This window comes from Acinonyx jubatus, chromosome A2 (genome assembly GCF_027475565.1).
Source record: "Acinonyx jubatus isolate Ajub_Pintada_27869175 chromosome A2, VMU_Ajub_asm_v1.0, whole genome shotgun sequence".
NCBI lineage: Eukaryota > Metazoa > Chordata > Mammalia > Carnivora > Felidae > Acinonyx > Acinonyx jubatus.
This window is the reverse complement of record NC_069383.1, coordinates 76,399,056-76,420,382: the sequence shown is the minus strand read 5'-3', so window position 1 is coordinate 76,420,382 and position 21,327 is coordinate 76,399,056. Positions and strand designations below refer to the sequence as shown.

The following is a 21,327-nucleotide window of genomic DNA, read 5'->3' as shown; positions in this document are numbered from 1 at the left end:
CCTTTTCTAATATAGATCAAGTAGACCTAAAATCAGTAAGGACAAAAAAGACCTGAACAATATTATCAACCAACTGACTTAACTGACATTTATAAAACAGCTCATCCAACAACTGCAGAATATGTGTGTTTTTCAAGGGCAAATACAGTATTCAGAAAGATCTGATTCTGAGCCATTACACAAACCTTTAAAATTTTTTAAAGAATTGAAATCATATAAAGTATATTCTCTGATTATAAATAATCTAGAAATTAAAAACAGGAGAATCTGAAAAATCACCAAAATTTGAAAATTAAAAAAAAAAACTTGTAAATAACTCATGGGTCAAAGAGTAAGTCTCAAGGAAAATTACAAAGTATTTTAAATTGAATGTAAAATGAAAATGCATCATAGAAGAAAACATATCACAAGAAAAAAATTAAAGGCTAGTATCCCTCATGAACACAGATGCACAAATCCTTAACAAAATATTAGCAAACTGAATTCAAGAGCACATTAAAAGTATTCTACACCATGATCACGTAGGATTTATTCCAGGGATACAAAGCTGATACAACATCAGCTTTGTGGAAGTGAATCAGTATGATACACTGCATTCACAACATGAAGAATAAAAATCATGATTACCTCACAGAAGCATTTGAGAAAATTCAACATCCATTTATGATAAAAATTCTCAACAAAGTAGATATAGGAGGGAACACACTTCAACATATTAAAGGCCATATATGACAAGCCCATAGTTAACCCCACATGAAGCAGTGAAAAGCTGAAAGCTTTTCCTCTAAATAAAGGAACAAGACAAGGATGCTCATTCTTAACACTTTTATTCAATATTGTATTGGAAGTCCTAACCAGAGCAATTAGGCAAGAAAAGGAAATAGAAAGCATCCATATTAGAAAGGAAGAAATAAAACTGTCAATATTTGTAGATGACAGGACTTTATGTATAGAAAACTCTAAGGGCTCCATTAAAAAACTGTTAGAAGTAATAAATTCAGTCAAGTTGCAGGATACTAATAAACAAATTCAGTCGAGTTGCGGGATAACAGATATCATAGGGGTGGCCCTATTGGTTAAGCATCCAACTCTTGATATCAGCTCAGGTCACGATCTTACAGTTCATGAATTCAAGCCCCACATTGGGCTCTGTGCTAATGGTTGCAGAGCCTGCTTGGGATTCTCTCTCTCTGTGCCCCTCCCTCACTCATGGTTTCTCTCTCTCAAAATAAATAAAACAATTTTTTAAAAATATGTTGTATTTCTATACACTAGTGATGAACTATCAGAAAGATAACAATCCCATGTACAGTTGCATCAAAAAGAATAAAATACCTAGGAATTAATTTTATCAAGGCGAAAGACTTGTATATTGAAAACTATAAGACAATAATGAAAGAAATTGAAAAAGACACAAATAAATGCAAACACAAATTCTATGTTCATTTCAAGCTATCTTACAAAGCTTTATTAATTAATATAGTATGGTGGTGTCATGAAAACAGTCCCATAGATCAGTGGAACAGAATGGAGAACTCAGAAATAACCCCCCATATAAATGGCCAATTAATTTATTACAAAGGAGCCAAGAATAAACATTGGGAAAGGACAGCCTCTGCGATAAAATTGGATAGCCATAGGAAAAGAATGAAACTGGACCGCTTTCTTATACTGTATACAATAAATTAACTCCAAATGGATTAAAGACAAATGCAAGACCTGTAGAAACTCCTGGGAGAAACCCCATAGGCTGTAAGCGCCTTGGCATAAGTCTTGGTGGTGATTTTTTAAACCTGAGACCAAATGCAAAAGCAACACAAAAATAAACAAGTGGGAACTACATCAAACTAAAAGTTTCTGCAAAGCAAAGGAAACTAGCAACTAAGTGAAAAAGCAACTTACTGAATGGGAGAAAATACATGCAAAACATATATCTAGTAAGGGGTTAATATCTAAAATATATAAAGAACTCCTACAACTCAATAGCAAAAACAAATACTGATTTAAAATTAGGCAGAACATCTAAATAGACATTTTTCTAAGAAGACATAAAGATGGCCAACAGATACATGAAAAGATATTCAACATTACTCCTCATCAGGAAATGCAAATCAAAACCACAGTCACCTCACACCTGTCAGAATGTCTGTTACCAAAAAGACAAGCAGTAACAAGTGTTGGTGAGGACGCAGAGAAAAGGAAACACTTGTGCACTGTCAGTGGGGGTGTAAATTGGTGTAGTCACTATGGAAAACAATATGGAGGTACCTCAAAAAATTAAAAATAGAACTATATGATCCATCAGTTCTGCTTTCTGTTATCTGAAGAAAACAAAAACACTAACTCGAAAGGTATCTGTGCCCCCCATGTTCATTACAGTATTATTTATAGTAGCCTCGATATGGAAACAACCTATGTGTCCATAAAGGAATGAACAGATAAAGAAGATGTGGTATATATATATATATACCATGGAATATTATCCAGACTTAAAAAAACAAAAACAAAAACAGAATGAAATCTTGCCATTTCTGACAACATGTAATGGACCTCAAGGGCATTACACTAAATGAAATAAATCCAAGAAAGACAGAAAACATGCTCTTTCTTAATATGTGGAGTCTAAAAAAAAAATTAAAATACAAAGTTCATAGATAGAACAGATTGGTTCTGCCAGAGGTGAGGGATGGGAAGATAGGAGAAATGGGTGAACTTAAAATAAATTCTTTAATAATAAAAAGAAAGTATTTTGAACTGAATGAAAAATTAATATGCATTATATCAAAATTTGTGATATGTGGTTAAAACTGTGCTTAGAAAGATATTTAAAGCATTAAAATATTGTATTAGAAAAGAGGAAAGGTCTAAAGTCAATAATCTAAACTACTACCTTAGGAAACTAAAAGAATAAAATTAAGCCAAAAGCAAACAAAAACACGAAGCAGAAATCAATGAAATAAAAAAACTATAAAAATGATAAAGTCAATGACATGAAAGCTGTTTGAAAACATTCATAGAATTCATAAACCTCTGGTTAGACTGACCAAGAAAAAGAGAAGACACAAATTACCAGTATCAGAGTGAAAGAGGACATCTTACTGCAGACTCTATATTCAAAAGGTAAGTGAATACTGTGAATAACTCTGACTGTAAATTCGACAACTCCTATGAAATGGACTGATTTCTTGACAGACAAACCTAACAAAACTTACAAAGAAATAGATAACCTAACTAATATTATATCTATTAGTAGCCAAAAACCTTATAACAAAGAAAACTCAAGGCCTAAATAGTTGTACTGTTGATTGTGACCAACTGTTTAACAAAGAAGTAATAGCAATCTTCCTCATTCTTTTCCCCAAAAGAAGAGACAATACTTACCAACTCATTTTATGAGGTCAGCATTAGCCTGATACAACACTAGACAAAAATCACACAAGAAAAGGAAACTATACACTGATACTCTTTGTGGACATAGACACTAGAATCGTTGATAAAATATTAACAAATCAAAAGGTCGTTTTAGTATTTGAAAATCAATGAATGTATTTCATTTTATTAACAGATTAAAGAATAAAAATCATAGAATCATCTCAATAGATAATTTGACAACGATTCAACATTAATTTATGATAAAAGCTCTTCACCAACCAAGTATTTATTAGAAGAGAACTTCCTTAAAAACCATTGTGTTTGGGCTACCATAACAGAACACCATAGACTGGGTGGTTATAAATAACAGAAATGTATTTCTCACATTTCTGGAGGCTGGTAAATTAAAGATCGTGCCACTGACAGATATGTCTGGTGAGGGCCTGCTTCTTGGTTTGTAGCTACCATCTTTTTGCTTTGTCTTCAAATGGCAGAAGGAACAAAGGAGCTTTCTGTGGTGTGTTTTATAAAGGCCCTAATCCCATTCATGGGGGTGTTTGACCTAATTACTTCCCAAAGGCTTCTCCACCAAATACCATCTCACTGGGGATTAGGTTTTGACAATGGGTGGTCACAAATGTTTGGTCTGCAGTAGGCATCTATAGAAGTCTGCAACAAGGTTTCTCCACTTTAGTACTGCTGACATTTTGGACAAGATAATTTTTCTAAAACTGAACATTAAGATGTCACTTCTTTCGATATTAGTCTATGGATTCAATTCAATCGCAGATTCTCAGCAGGCTTTTTTGTAGATACCAGACTAATTCTGTATATGGCCAGACAAATAACTAGACTAGACCAAACAGTTTCATAAAGGAAGAACAAAGTCGTATACTGAAACTATCTAAGACTTACTGTCAGGATACACTGCGTAAAATAGTGTGTTATTAGTGAAAGCTCAGATAGGTAGGTAGGTAGAGAGATAGAATGGAATAGAGTCCAGAAGTAGATCCACACAACTATTCTTGATTGGCTTTTAGCAAAGATGAAAAGGCACATTCACTGGTGAAATGGTAATCTTTTTAACAGGTACACTGGGATACCTGTATGCAAAACATGAACATTGGCCCATCCCTCACACTGTATACAAAAGTTATTTCAAAATGGATCATAGACTAAATTTAAAAGTACAAAAATGTTAAAACTATAGAACACCTTTGTTATGTTCAATTAGGCTAATATATTTTAGATACAACAATGGAAATTTAATCCATAACAGCCAAAAAATAGTATAAAGTGAACCTTATCAAAATTAAAATTTTTGTCCTCCAGGAGACATTGTTAAGAGAGTAAGATAAGTCATGGGCTGGGATAAAATAGCTGCAAATCACATATTTGACAAAGGGCTTGAATCCAGAATATGCAGAGAACTGTACATATGTAATAATACATATTATTATTGTATATAACCCACTTTAAAAATGGGCCAACCCACTTTAAAAATGGGCCAAAGATTTGAATGGCTACTTCATCTGAGATGATACACACATGCCATGTGATCACATGAGAAGATGCTTAACCTCATTAGTCATTTTGGAAATGTAATTAAAACCACAAGCAGGTGCTACAACATACCTGTATGAAGTTCTGATGAGGATGGGTGGAAATTTTCAGATGTTACTTGTGGGAATGCAAAATAGTTTCCCAGAAATCCCACTCCTTTACTCAAGAGAAATTAAAAGTTATATTTACACAAAGAGCTGTTTACAGCAGCTTTATCCATAATCATTAGAATTGGAAACAACCCAAATATCCTTCATGAGATCAATGGATAAGCCAACTATTATATGTATCCATACAATGGACAAAGTCAGCAATAAAAAGGAAAAAACCCTTCTCTACACACGGCAACATGAATGAATCTCATATGCATTATGTTAAATGAAAGAAGAAGACTAAGATACTGTATGATTCCATTTATATGACATTGTCAAAAAGACTGAACTGTAGTTTCAGAGAATAGGATTATGGGTTAGAGTTGGGGGGGGGAGGGGGTAGGAGGAGGGGCAGTATTGATTATATAGCACCAGCACGAAAGAGTTGTTGTTTTATGGTTTGTTGGTTTTGTTTTGTTCTTTGATGATGGAACTGTTACATATCTTAGGGTCTTGGTTACATTACTCCTTGTATTTTTCAAAAATGATAGAACTATACACCAACATTAAATTTACTGTAAATTAAAAAATATAACTCATCCAAATTCTATTGTTGCCCGTTAAAATATTTTGAAATGCGGAAAGATACCACTTTTTCATTGATAATTTTTAAAATTCCTACTCTTTGATCCCCAATTGCTTGAGGGAGTTGGGTAGTTTGTCATACAACACGGTAAAAAAGAAACCCCAAAGAGCATTCCTTTACCATCACCTTTCCACATTTTCCTTGGCTAAATGTAACTCTTACTTTTCCTCTCCTTTGAAAGTGAATCATAGCACGAGTTTCCTATTCTTCTGGAGTATATGTCTTAAATTGGGCACTTCACCTATACTTTCCTCTTTTTTTTTTCCCCCACTTTGCCTTTTTCCCCTGATTGTTTTCACATACACATACCTATTCTCTTTGTCCCACTCTCTTACTTAGTAATCAGTCTAGGCCCTGTGCTGGGGTTTCGGGAGATTAATTAAGGTATGCTTTCATATGAAACTCTATTCTGTCTTGGAGGGCAGAAGGAGGTTACATTAACAAATAAAGGTGTATAGTAGTGTCACTGAGTTATAATAGAAGTATTAATGAGCATGAGGTAGCACCAAAGAATAATGAATGAATTCTGCTTGGACAGGTCAGGAAAGGCTTTATACAGGAAAGAAGTATAAAAGTGGCTCAAATTAAAATTAAAGTTTAATTCTTTAAGATGTCATCTATGACTTTGATTATAGACTGTAGTCTAGACTAAACTGTTTAGACAGTTTAAGAAAAATACGAAATTTAGTAGTAAAGTGGTCAGAAACAGTTGTGTAAACTTCAGCTAGAAGGTGTGGGGATGGGATATATAGTAGTGAATCTTGTAAAGGTTATATAGAATATAAGTGACTAGAATGAAAAACCTTCTGAGTATCATAGAGGACTGCAGATTATCAATTAGTAAGATACTATTTATTAAAGAAAACAGTGATCAAATACAATGAGACCCTCCTTTACTCAAGAGAAATGAAAACTTATATTTACACCAAGAGCTGTTTACAGCAGCTTTATCCATAATCATTAAAATTGGAAACAACCCAAATTTCCTTCATGAGATCAATGGCTAAGCCAACTATTACATATATCCATACAATGGATAAACTCAGCAATAAAAAATTTCCTGTGAATTAATCTGCTAATTGTACTTATTAACACTGCCTTGCTGACTCACATTCAATTTAGATTTTGCCTTGATTCTGAATATTATTTTCTGGTTGTACTTGTGTACAGTGGACCCCTCTTTGCTTTTTACATTACTGTGTTCTAAGCCTCATCGGTCTCTTGCTTTCTCTTGACTCCACCAGGCACATTCCTGCCTTGGCGCAGTGTTTACTTGGTTTACAGTGTTTCCTCCCTGTGTACAGAAAATACTTCTCCTACACATCTGCATGGTTAACTCCCCTATCCATTTCAAAATTTCTCTTTGAGGCCTAAACCCTTCCACCGTATTTTAGATTCGAATTCACCTCCCTTCCTTTCACCCCCAAGCAGTCCTGACCTGTTTTTCCTGCACTATCTTTTTTAAGTCTTAATTTCTAACGTACTGTGTGACTTAGTTATTATGTTTATTGTGTATTGTCTGTCTTTACTTCCACTAAAATGTAAGCTTCACCAGGGCTAAGATCTTTGTCTGTTTTTTTCATTGATGTATCCCCTATCTCTAGTGCCTGGGATATGGTAGGCACTCAGTGAATATTTGTTGGAAAACAAGAGTCCTTGATGTAAGAATAATCATCTCTGCGTTTTTCTCCTAACAGTGTCTGGATTCAGATTCTTAAAATAAGTTAGAACGCCTGTGACTTGATGCTTTAGAATTTCTCCAATACAGTTGAACTGTTATGATACTTAGCATTGCTCAGGAACACTGGCTCGAACCTCAAAGCTCTTCCTGACTTAGATGATAAATAGTTACCTCCCCATGAGGCCACCTTTTGAAGTATCATATAAACACCGTTAGAAACAATGGATAAATATAAACCTGTTCATGTGGCTTTTGAATTTTCTTTGTTCATTTTGAAGGTCTTCCAACTTTTGATTCTTGGCTTGCACACAAAATGAGACTGGAATTGTTTCTGTAGTAACATAGGAACGCAACTCACCCAATAAAAACCCATATACTTAGGCCAAAACATGATATAAGAGATAAGAAAGTGGCCCTAAAGGTTAGCAGAATTTGGCTTTTAGACAATGGACAAGGCCATTCTGAGAAACACCCTTTTAAGTTATTCACTTGGAAATTTAGGAAAGCTCCAGCAGATTTTGTATCTCAGAAAATCATAATATTCAAGTAATTCTTGAAACATGGTATGTAGCACAGTATATTTGGTTCAGTGTCTTAAATTGCATAGGAAATAAAATTAACCTCTATATAATACAGTACATTTAAGTTTCAGTAGTAAATAAGTAAACACATAGAATCTAAAGACAAAAAGCCTTAGTTTCTAAAGCAAGTATGATGGAAACAATTAGTAACTGACAAAATTTAACTGTTACTCAGATTTCTGTATTCTTCCTGTATCTTTTTCAGTTAAATTCTATTCCTATACTGTATTTACTATTAAACTTGTAGCCATGATTATTTCTTGTTTTTCTGATGCCTTTTGAAAAGCTGCTTTCTTCACTTTGAGATTTTATTTCATAACTGCCATATAGACTATTTGAGTTGACTTTTTAATTTAATCTTGTTTTGTATATACTTTTTATCTGCTTGGACTACCAATCATTTTTTGCCTTTCCTCTTCCCCCTACTCCTCCTAAAAGTGACAAGATATTCAAATTTAAAGCTGTAGGAAGTATTAATAAAATCTTCCAGAAATTCCAGATATAAATTGCAGCTGGCATACCTATTACATATATTACATATGTATTTGCATATGCATGTATACATATTTGTATTTCCTTTGCTATGATCTGTATTTTACCCTTAGTGTATTGTAGGCATCTTTTCATGGCCATATGGTATTTTCCATTTAATTTTGTTTTTAGTAGTTTTAAGTGAGATTCATGTATCATAAACTCATGATTTTAACCATCTTAAAATGTATAATTCACTGATTTTTAGTATATTCACATATAGTATATTCACAGTATATACTAAATACTGATTTAATGTATCCACTACTGCGTGGTTCCAGAACATCTTCATCACCCTAAAAATAAATTCTATACCCATTAAGTGGTTACTTCTTTTCTCTCCACCCTACTTCCCTGGCAACCACTAATTTACTTTCAGTTTTTATGGATTTAGTTATTCTGGATATTTCATGTAAATGAAATCATAAAATATATGATCTTCTGTGTTTGGCTTCTTTCACTTAGCATAAAGTTTTCAAGGTTCGTGCATGTTGTAATGTGTATGAGTAGTTCATTCATCCTTTTACGGCTATCCATTATATGGATATAACACATTTAGTGTATCTAGTTAAGGAACATTAGATTGTTTCCACTTTTTTTCTCTCATAAATAATGCTGTTGTGAATATTCATGTACAACGTTTTGTTTGAACAAATGTTTTCTTTTTTTGAGTATATTTCCATTTCATATTTAACAAGTGAATAATATTCTAATGCATGAATTAACCATAATTAATATTTATTATTTCCTAATTTTCTCTTTCATAAGCATGGTGTTTTATCCCTGAACATTTATGTTTATGTAGTTTTCTGATTTATTTAAAATTATTTCCTGTTAGTGGTACTAGCTAATGAATTCTTAGAGTTACAATTACTGAAATCATAGGGTGTACATTCTGATTTATATACTCTTCAATATATGTTGCTACATTGTCTACCAGAAAAGCTGTACCAATAATAATGTATATAATTGTTATTTTTTTTCATGTCCTCATTGTATCATTGTTAATATTAAAAATTTTTAACCTGATAGGGGAAAATATCTTTTTGGCCTTTTATTGATATGAAATATATTAAATATTCTGTTATTTTAACTTGCATTTATTTGCAAATGAGATAGAGTATATTTTCATGTTTATTAAAAATCTTTTTTTGTAATTTTCTGATTATGACCTTTGCTTATTTTCTGGAGTGAGTTTTCTTAATAACCCGAGAATAGAAAAAAAAAAAAACAACTTTTTACATCACATGGAACTAGCTTTAATGTAGCCCATTTTGATCAATAATGGCTTTTTTTTTTCCTCCCTGTTGGTGGTCTTTTTACATGATTACTATTGGTGTTATTTTCTGCTTATTTTTTATTTGAGTGTTTATTATTTCTGTTTTAAAATATCTGAAATATTTTTCTTCTTTTGGTTTTATAATGTTTTATATAATTTGTGAATGTTTATAATTCTAAAACCCATAATCCCCCCATACTTGGATATTTGCTTCTTTTTGGAGCCATATGATTGTAGTGGTAGTACTCTTAATTACTGTATTTCTGTAAGCATTTCTGGGTGAAGAGCAAGAAAAATGTCTTTAGTATTTGTACTTATTTGTAGATACAGACAAAATGGTCTTTATGTTTTACAACCAAACCAGAATTTTCAAGGAGTAATTTTAATCCCCCAGTTTAAATATTTATTTACAGAATGAGAGATTTACTAGTGGTTTTAATCTTTGTTTTTCGATTATTTTTCAGGTTTATTTTACATGAACTTTACTTCCAAACCCCATTAAATTAAGAATGCCAAATTTAGATTTGGCTTCTGAATGTGAATACCACATAGAAAAAAATACTATGACAATACTTAAATAATATCTACCATTGATAACATTGCCTCAGATATTTTTGAAAATCTTTTTTAAATACGTGAGAGAGGGAAAGAAATTTATAATTCTACCAGATAATACAGATTCTTGGATTTAGCAGGAATTAATGGTTTCTGATGGTAGTTCATGCTTATGTTTATTTATCTGTATTTGTAGCCAGAAAAATAATGCAGTATTTCCAGTTTGACCTGATGATTTTTGTGGAATTAGCATAGAGTAACTTACAGTACTTGTAATTATCAAGTTATATTTTGCTTAAGTAATGGAAAGTTGCTGTCTCATTAAATTTTTTAATACATAAATTCAACAGTTTTGATCACTTTTAATGCTCAAATATTGCTCACATATTTCTCATTTTTACACAACAGAGAGATTGCATAGTTTAATGGACTTTAGTTCATTTTTGTAAGGCATCATAATAATTTTATGTTCTACATCTTTCTGCATTTCTAATTTCAGGAGTTGTTTGTTCATGTAACTTAATATTTTTATTTTATTAAAATTCTTTTTACATGTCTTTCCTTTAAAGTCACTATGACTCTTAAAATGTAAAATGTTTTCAAAGTTTTGATACTCACTTTTCAAAAATTATTGAATGAATGAACAAATGGTTTTGTTTCTAATGCACCTACCATCTACCTATAAATGTCATTTAAAAAGAATTTTTTTAATATTTATTTATTTTGAGAGACAGCATGAGCGGGGTATGGATGGAGAGAGAGGCACATTTGTTGCCAAAAAATTGAAGAATAAATGTCATATTCATGCGTTAGAATTAAATTCAGCTTATCACCAAGGCAGATTTACTTGTGGTCAGTAATCTTTTCTGTTTGAGGGCCAGTTTCCACATTAGTGAAAAGATTATAGTTGCATTTATTTTCAGTTGTTTGTGAAAGTTCAGTACTGTTTGGGTTAGAAAATTCTGTTTTCAGTATGATTAAATATTCTTTTATTATATCCATCTCTGAGTAGACTCTTTGGCTGAAATCTCAGAAATTAAGTTAACACCTACTATAACTATGTGTGATATGGTTGTAATGGTGCACTTGAATGAATTTTGTTTTTGAACAAAAACACTTTCTGTTTATTTGGTTTATTTGGTCTTGTGTAAACTTTTTCTAAGGTACTTAATGGTAAAATACTGTTTTACTTTCTCTTAACATTACTATATTTTGTAACAAAGGGTTTTATTTTAGTTGCAAATGAGAACTTTTTTCCAAACAGAACTCCTTGAGCCACTCTGAAATAATGTGATTTGTGGTTCACTTATTTACTTTTTTGGCAACAACTGTGCTAAGAATTTAAATTTTGTATGAAAAATATTCACCCCAGCCACACTAGATATTTATTGCCTGTTTTTTCTTTCTTTCTCTCTTTCTTTCTTTCTCTCTTTCTTTCTTTTCTTTCTTTTCTTTCCTTCCTTCCTTCCTTCCTTCCTTCCTTCCTTCCTTCCTTCCTTCCTTCCTTCCTTCCTTCCTTCCTTCCTTCCTTCCTTCCTTTCTTTCTCTATCATTGAGAACTCATAACCAACCAGGAAAACCAGTTGACTGATTCTCCTCTGTCAAATCTTGTCTTATGAATAGAGCAGCATGAAATTACAGCGAACAGAAATGGGTCTAGGCAGACTCTCCCTGGGCCTCTTCTTTCTCATCTATAAAATGAAAGCAGTGTTGAAATTTGATTACAGATAATTTGGAATCTAGTGGATGGTTATTTGGTCTGGATGCTTCTGGTTGTTTAAACTGACCTAGAGTGAGATATTATATTATGATTAAAGCAGTTAAGTCCTACAAATAAGTGAAAGCATTTTAACTTTAAAAAAATTGTTTTTAATGTTTTATTTATTTTTGAGAGAGAGACAGAGTGTGAGTGGGGTAGGGACAGAGAGAGAGGGAGACACAGAATCTGAAGCAGGCTCCAGGCTCTGAGCTGTCAGCACAGCCCAACATGGGGCTTGAACCCATGGACCGTGAGATCATGACCTGAGCCAAAGTAGGACGTTTAACCGACTTAGCCACACAGGCTCCCCAGCATTTTAACTTGTTAAATTTTCGCATGATATTTTACAGCCAAAATAAAAACTTTACATAATGAGGACATAAAGGCTAACATACTAACAGCTTTAAAAAAAGCTTAATCTATAAATTGTGATTTATAGTAGAGTTAGTAACTATTTCTTCATACCAGGGGTTAAGTCATGACATAAATCTGGATATGATACACCTTATTTGATACATTTTTTGAAGTAAAATTTCTTTAAGATTTTCATAGAAATTGTTTTTACATTGATAACTTTTTTGATTATGTTAATAACTACAAATAATACACATAACTTATTTTTAGGGCAAAGATAATAATTGTGGTTTAAACATTAAGAATTGGTATTAATATTTGCAATGAAAAGCATTCTATTCTGACTTACATTTCAATGCTGAGACATTTTCATTTTTCTGGTAGTTGTAGTAACAACATGATGTTGTAAACATCATGTTTCAACTAGGGTACCAAATTATAATTCCTTTTGGATATGTGTTTCCAAATTTAATGTTGGTTAAAAATGTTATACATTGAGGTAGGATAGAGAGTGAGTGGTTAACACATAGATGTAGCCAATAGCGCAAACTATATATGTCGTCTAACTTTTATTTTCATACATTACTGACTGTGCAGTTGATTTTGTTTGGTTTCGTAAAAGGTATAAATATTTGGTAAGGTATATGGGACCATGTCCTGTTGGAGATTTCAGTGTTTGGTTATGAGAGACGAAAAGATTATTTTGGGGGACTGCGACTTTAGAAATTTGGCTTTGAAATTTTCCTGTATAATTATACTAGGAATTTTCAAACAACATAGCAACAATTTACAGTACTTTTCCACATGGTGGTTGTTAAACAATAATTGGAAGATGTAGAAGACGTATTTTGCATGAACCAGGCATTTAGTTAACATTCCTTAAACTGAACAACTCTCTACTTGATCTCTAAGTGGTGTTCTCATAATTCACAAAAGAAAAAAAAAATACTAACTATTCTTAGGCCAAAAAAGCAAGAGAGCTGATCTTTAAAATGAGTTTGCTTATAACTTTTACAAAAGTTACCAGGTAGAAAGTATATATATTTTTACAGTTGAAAATGTTATAAGCTGTATAGTTTAATATTAATAGTTTAATAGTAGTTTTCCTAACCAATCTTATAAATTCTGAGGTGCAAAGGTAGCAGATTCATTCAAGCTTTTGCTCTTTTTGCCCTGTCAACATTGGCGTATCAATTTTGGGAAGAATGATGGCCCTGACACAAACAGGGAACCTATTTCTGTGACTTGCAAATACCTTCCCTTCTCCAGTAGAACAGGATACAGGGGACCAACTTGATTTAAGTGCTAGGTGTATCTCATATTCATCTTAACTGAGTTCATTTTATTTATTAGGTAAAACTAGTGTTTACTGCACCGAGATAATGTGTAGCCATCTTATTTGGGCTATTCACTTTGCAATTGTAAACTTGATAGCAGGTTTCTTAAATATCTGTGTGTTGTTGTTGTTGTTGTTTATTTTTTTTAAAGAGATATCCCAAAGTTGCAGATGGCTGGCTCATCTCCAAATACCTCTTCAAGGTACTCTATGCTGGTGATGTCTCCCGCCACTGAGCTGCGCGGGAGCATGGAATTGACTTACTGGGGAGGGCTGTATCAGTTAAGTGATCTTTTTTAGTACATTGCATGGGTTTTGCAAAGCTTTCTTTTTTTGTTTTGGCTAATCCAGAGAGCACAAATATGCTTATGCTAATTTTTAAATTAATATCTTGATGTAAACCCACTCAATATAATTATTTACTTTCCTTCCTTTCTCAGTGACCCCCTCCACATTTCTCTATGTTCCATGGTTTTAATGACTTTTATTAATTACATCTATCAGTGTAATTTACATTTTATTATAACTCTTAATGATATGATAATTATTAGTTATTTCCTCATTTTTGTAACTATTGTGTAATAATATTTGTATTACATGCTAACTGGGGGCTTAGGGAAGCTGTGTGATTTTAACAGTCACTCAATGAAACATACATGGGCAGTATCAATAACTTCTTTGCCATTCTTGAACCATTAGTGGGAATATATTTCTTAGTTTCCTTTCTCCCAGGTAGAATGCATGCTTTTATTCACTTATTCAAAACTTTTTAATTGAGTTCCTGCTGTCTGCAAAAACACTGCTGGGCTCTGTACTTATGACCTAGCCTTTTGTTATATTTTTTAATTAGAAAAGAAATATATAGTCATTCTTTCTAAGGATTATAATTAAGACAAAAGATAGAAAGTAGAAAACAAATGTCTTCTTATTAACCCTCATTTCCACAAGTAATCATTTTAAACAGTTTCGTTTGTTTCATGTTCTCTACATATAGCCTTAATCACTACTGAAACAAATTATGCTTGATTTCTTTGGGGCTGCACATTGATGTGCTGCTCTCTTTATGGATTTCAGCCTTCAGTATTCTAATTCAGTCTGCCAGTAGTCTAAGCCTTATGTTAAAACACTGGTAGAAGGAAAAAACAAAACCTTTGTACTCTACTCAGAAAGATGGTAAAATTACTGGGATAAAAAGCTTATTAAGTCAAATTCAATTTTTGGATTTTTGGTGAACCTGGTCATCTTAAATTTTGTGGAAGGTTAAGAATGGACTCAGTTTTATAGTATAGATACATATTATTGGTATTTGTGGTAAACTCCTTACCAGTGAATAAGACATTGTCAGTAACAAAGAATAATAATCATATTTTGTAAACTATGATTCATAGTTGCTAGGTGACTTACTTGAGATGCCCTGTAAGTATCTAGTCTAGATTTACTCTTCTTAAGATTCAACTTAATATGTAATTAAAGTATTTTTAAAGTGTTTAAATTTGATTCCTCTTTTTAGAGTATATGACCTTTTACTTAGAAAATTAATTATCATTGTCATTATTTTACTTTCAGAGCTGAGTGATCTAATAAATATGAACCTCAAATAATAATAGTACTTTTTTTAAAGGAAAAGATTCTTTTTGCAGAAATAGGAATTTTCTCTGTTTAGCAAAACTATAATAGAAAATATTAAACTGAGTTTTATAAATTAGCAGTAAGAAATTGAGGATTGCTGTTACAAAATTTAAAATGAAAAGTTAAAGTTGTATATCTAAATACTAATATATTGGCAACAATCAGTCTACAAGTGACTATTTTCCTTTAAGTGTCTGAAAACTTTCAGAGTGGTCAATTAAAATTTGATGGGACTGTATTTTATTGCTTGTCTAGTTGAATGACAGTTCCAAGGTAGTAGTCTTTGATATTGTCATTGATGTGATGTATTGTAACACTAACAAGACTTAAATTTGTGGGACCAGTGTTTCATTTGCTCTTTACATAGATAAGCACTAATACAAAGGCTGGAGAAAGGAAGTCACTTAACAGATTCATTTATATTTTGTATTATCAAAAGATAATGTGTCATTAGCCACTACTTAGTAGAGAACCACTTTAGAAAATTTAGTCCTTGTTCTCAGAAGGTCTCATTCTGGATGTGAACTAAGATATAAGCAAAACACAAATATATTGCATGATATGAACAGACATCTAACTTAAGTAATACAGAAGAGTAATTTTATTTTATTTTTAAAATTTTTTAGAATTTTTTAGTAATTTTAGAATAACATTGGACCCGAGAGATCACAGGCCATTGTTAGGTGCTGAAAATAATGCTGTTTGGTGGGAAGGATACCACATAGTTGGTTAGTAGCACATTACCTTTTAGTCTAGCTAACTTTTCACTCTTTCTTTCTTTGCCTTAAAATGATGGAATGCTGATAAGTTTGGGAAAGTTTGTTAACTTTGTCATTGCTAAAAGTTAACTTCTAGGAAAACATAACTGAAAGCATATTATAAACTTATCAAGGGCTTTAAAAATAATTCTGTTGGTGTATTTCTTCTCCAGAATAAAATTTCTTCAAGGTATAAACTAGTTGTTTTCTTGAAGTGTGATTTGTTTTTATGGTTATTTTTAAGGAAATGAAAGTATTTGAGGAGTGATTGTTTATTCAATAGTTATTTTTGAAGGCGTGATCAATCCACTTGTAGCTTTGTTTTTTGATTTTTCTGTTGAATAGTGATTACAGACTAATACTCTCAGTACATCTTTTGCAATTAATCTGTGTTTAAGTAAAAGTTGTCTTCAAATAATAATATTTCAAGTGACCAATTGAACACTTCCATTATTTTCAATTAAATGTAACCTTTTCATAGATGCAGAATTTAACTATTTAAATAAAATTCTAGGATATACAATTTACACGAGAGTTTGTTTGGAGGCTCTAACAAGGGAATGCACCTTCTCTTATTCAAAACAGATTCTTTTGAATGTGAAAAATTCAGTGTCTTGAATTCAGAACTTGACTTTGGACATGATGCACACGGAAGAGGAAGGAAGGCAGAATCAAGCCAAGTTATCCTTGCATCTAGTTTGTGGAGTAGATAAAAGTATTGTGGAGATAACTACAGGGTATTTTTTTAAGGCCCTGTAAATCATGATGATATGTCATTCTGTTAATTGTTTAGTCTCTTGGTTTGTAATCTGGGAAATCTTGCCATGGTCTCTTGGGTGAGAGTCTTATAGATAACACATCTTACCCATACCTGGAGTCCCACAGATTTAGTGCCCATTCCTTCTGTTTAACTTTAGCCTAGATTTTGCTTTTTGATATCTTGGTTTCCTCTCCTCCAAAATGGGGCTTTGTTCTATTGTTTTGGGATTTTTTTTACAGCTTTATTTTAAAACGTCTTAAGTTATTTTCTTTAGCCGTGTCAAACTCATGAGAAGATTCAAAATAAAGTTGACAGAGAAAGCTTGTAATATTCCCTTTCTTTAAGATCTCCTCATTTTGGAAGTCTGGCAACCATACCTCTCAAATTATGGAATGATCCTACTTAGTAGAAGCCAAAGAAAATTAATTGAGAATAGAGACATATTGGGGAGGTGAATATAAAATGGTTGATATGTGAAAAGGCTGAATTAGGGAGCAAATTTTAAGGACTTTCCTAGATTCTGAGCAAGTAATGGGAAAAATTTAATTTTGCATCTCATTCCCACTTCATTGACACTACAGGGGAGCTTGGGTTCTTTAACTATTTGTATGATAATAACAGTAACTGTAGTAATAATTGTTAACATCTGTACCAGGCTGTCTACTAATTGCCTCACACAGATTATCTCATTGAATCCATGATAACAGTGTTATCATGTAGGTACTACCATTATTGTTAACTTATAGATGAAACCCAATTTACAAAGTGAAGTTAACTTATTAGCTAGAAAGTGATCTAATTCAGATCCCTCCCGACTCAAAAGCATATATTCTTAACCAGTAGGCATCTTACCTCCTCTCCAAATGGCTAACAAATTGATGTTGTCCCAAAGACAAAGTATATTGAGATACTGTACCAGGAATTTTTTTCTAACCCACAGAACAGAGGGGGCAAAGGAAAGTGGTAGGGAGAGATTAGAGAGGAAGACAGGAAATTTTAAGTATTCCTATAGATTTCTGTTTGTAGATAGTAAGCTTTGATTTTTAAGGAGACATTGAGTTATAGAAATAGTTATGTAAAGATTTGTAGATGCTTTTGTATTTTTATTTATATAGATAAAGGTGTGTTTGTCCAGAATGTTTGACATTTGTAATCTAGCATGCGGATGTCTTCTCAGATTGTCTCTGAACTGTCACTATAAAAAGATATGCAGAATTTTAAAAATCGAATTTTTATATGCAATTAAGATGATCTCTTTTGTGTTGATTCACCAGTTGATTTGTTTAACAAATATTTTCTGAATGCCTACTGTGAACCAAGCATGTGTCAGATGTTAGAGATTGATTTAAAGACAGATAAGACAGTCCTTGCCTTACTGATTTTACCCCTTAATATGTAAGATAATCAAGTAAACATTTATAAGGATAAATAAGCACAGAGTGCTGTGTCAGCACATAGGAAGGTGTTGATCCACTGTAGAGATCATACATCGGTTGCAAGAAGAAAAGAACTTTAAAATGTCCAGAATAATGAATACAAGTTTCCTATCATGATATGTACAATTTCTATTGGTTAATTAACCATAAGTAAATTATTAGAAATAGCAAGGTGATCTTTTAAAAAATACCTATGCCTGGGCCTGCCCTTAAAGGTTTTGATTATTTAGTTTGGGGTGGAGCCCATGCATGTATATTTTTTAAAAAGCAGCCCAGTTACTGTTTCGAGCTCCTGTGTTTGGAAACCACTGAAGTATCATTTGAGACAGTTCTCCTAAGACAATGCTTGCCGACAAGAATGCTTTTGATGTTGCTAGAGAGAAACTATTACTGGGGAAAGGAAGATTTGAGATAGATAGATAGATAGATAGATAGATAGATAAAGGAAGCACAGATTTAAGATGCTTCTACATTAAGATTAAACAACTTCCTTAGGTAAGACTAATCATTCCAGAAAAACTAAAGAAAGTATTAAGATGTCTCTTATATTCTGCTTAAAAATGCTCAGAATACAAAATGGCTCTCACAGATCCACCACTGAAGAGTCCCACATAGAAATAGTAATACTAATGGGAGATAACACAAAAGAACATTTGTTTGTGAACAGACCCATAATTACCCAAATCTGAAAAAAATTATAATGGTAAATGCCTGAATGAATTTTGATGGTTTGCCAACTAGAAGAGAGCAGATGAATGACAGAGGGAAACTTGATGGGTTTTTAGATGGGAACGATTGGGTAGATAATGAATGATCAGTGAATGCAGGATTCTAATTCATCATGTTACTTAGAGGGTAGACCACACATTGTTTTATTTCTTTGAAGTTTCCTTGTGAAGAGGAGGAAAGGGGTTGTGTTACTATTTTTTCTGTTTCTCTACGTAGAGAAAGGTTTAGAATGCAACCGGTGACATGTGAATTAATGGTTAACTAGAACCATAAGGAGGGTTTTCTGGGTGCTATCTACCAGATGGTTAGTCTCTAGTCCCTTTTTCTTTGATTTGTTTGGTTTTATTGTTGAGAAAACTATGATCCAAATCCATTAAATAGATTGCCTAAAGTAGCACAACTAATTAAAAGTAGAGCAGGACTAGATTTAAGGCTTTTGGCCAATGAGATCATTACCCTTTTCACTATAGTACATATGCTGTCTTTATTTTTTAGAATTTTATTCTTGCACTTTGAATTTTCTAGTCTAGTTTTCTTTTATTTTGTATTACAATTTGTCTTCTGAAGGTCAAGTAACCTGGTTTGGTTATGAAAGTCCTCGTAGCTTCTGGGACTATATCAGAGTGGCTTGCCGGAAGGTTTCACAGAATTGTATCTGCAGCATTGAAAATATGGAAAATGTCAGTTCCTCTAGAGCTAAGGTAAGAAATAAATAATAATATGCAATGTATATAATCTAATCCTAAACAGTTTTGACCCAAATAGAAAATTCTGAGCTCTTTGCTATGTAATTTTTTTTTCTTTGTTGGGATTAAGCACTTGACAAAGTTTAACATCTTCTGTAGGCTTGTTTCCATTTCTTTTAATTGCATGTAGTTATTTTAGAATGCTGTTGAATCTTCACTGTGGCCTTAGGAATAGCAAAAGGATTTGTAGCTAGTCAGTATGAATTATTTTTTTTTGAGAAGCACAATAAAATATTTCCTATTCTGTGAGGTTTGTACATTTCTTGAATTACCTAACCCAGTGGCCCTCAGTGTCCTAAAGAACCCTGGAGGTCCATAATGTCAAAACTATTTTCATATAGTACCAGGGTGTTATTTGGTTTTTGTGCTATGTTGGCACTTGCACTGCTGATACAGAAGCTATGGTGGCAGAATTATTAGTTCCTTAGTATGAATTAGGGCAGTGGCATCAAACTGTACTAGTAATCATTGTGTTCTTCCTACTGCATTCAGTCTTAAAAACAAAACAAAACAAAAAAAGCCTGTTTCACATGAGAATATCCACGATGGTGCAGTAAGCATTATTAATTTTATTAAAATTCAGCCATTGAATGCCTGTCTTTTTAATATCCTGAGTAATAAAATGGAAAGTACACATAAAGCTTTATAGCATATTAAAATATGATGGTTGTTTCAAGGAAAAGTATTCATGTAGCCATTCGAATTTGTGAGCTGAATTAGACACTTGTATCATGTAATACTATTTTTACTTAAACGCATAGAAAGTATAGTTTTTTAGATTTAGGCATTTGGTAGAATTTTCTTGAATAAACATGACAAAGTAAGCCTTTTAATTCAAGGGAAACAGCTGACAGCATTTGTTGCCAATGGTAAAATCAAAACTTTGAAGTAAAAATTAGAATCTTGAAAAACTTGTATTTACCATCTTAAGACCAACAATTTCCTTGAACTTAGACTTTTCTGATAACAATGATGTTGATATTAGAAATGTATTTTTTAACTTGTTTAATGAGATGTGTTAGCATTTGGTAAACCTGCAAACCTCATACTTTCCAAATGATCATTGTATGGAATTAAAAAATCATGCATGGGTAAAAGATCCATTTTATCCAGTGGGTTTAATGTAATACAGTATGAAGAGTTCATTGATACGGTTATAGATTCCATGTTGCTGTTAGCCTTTAAGGAATTCTCAGTTATTGAATTTTAATGTAGAATCAAAGGAGAATGTCCACAATTATCTTAAAAGGCTATAAAAGGTGTCCTTTTGCAACTGTGTATCTAGTGAGGCTAGATTATATTGCCTTCATATGCTTCAGCCAAAACAACACCTTAGATTGAATGCAGCAGCAGATACCTAGTTCACATTTATTAAGCCATACATTAAAAAGATTTGAGGGGAGCCTGGGTTTCTCAGTCAGTTGGACGACCGACTTTGGCTCAGGTCATGATCTCGCAGTCCCTGAGTTCAAGGACCACATCGGGCTCTGTGCATGATCTTGTGGTCGGTGAATTTGAGA

The 21,327-nt window shown here is 32.5% G+C and overlaps 1 protein-coding gene across 10 annotated transcripts in view; it reads left to right on the top strand.

Moving 5' to 3' along the window:
• The window catches only part of RUNDC3B (RUN domain containing 3B), a 149,480-nt gene that overhangs the window by 36,688 nt on the left and 91,465 nt on the right, over positions 1-21,327 (top strand). For 6 of the 10 annotated variants that reach the window (XR_008296876.1, XR_008296875.1, XM_053218507.1 and 3 more), the window contains exons 3-4: positions 13,902-13,952; positions 19,629-19,762. Coding sequence is in view for 8 of the 10 variants with exons in the window: in XM_053218507.1 (XP_053074482.1) it covers positions 13,902-13,952; positions 19,629-19,762 (185 nt within the window). In the remaining 2 variants the exon portion in view is untranslated. Of the gene's footprint in view, positions 1-13,901; positions 14,031-16,004; positions 16,107-19,628; positions 19,763-21,327 lie in introns of those variants that run through there. The other 4 variants (XM_027071812.2, XM_027071810.2, XM_053218510.1 and 1 more) reach the window with 3 other exon arrangements.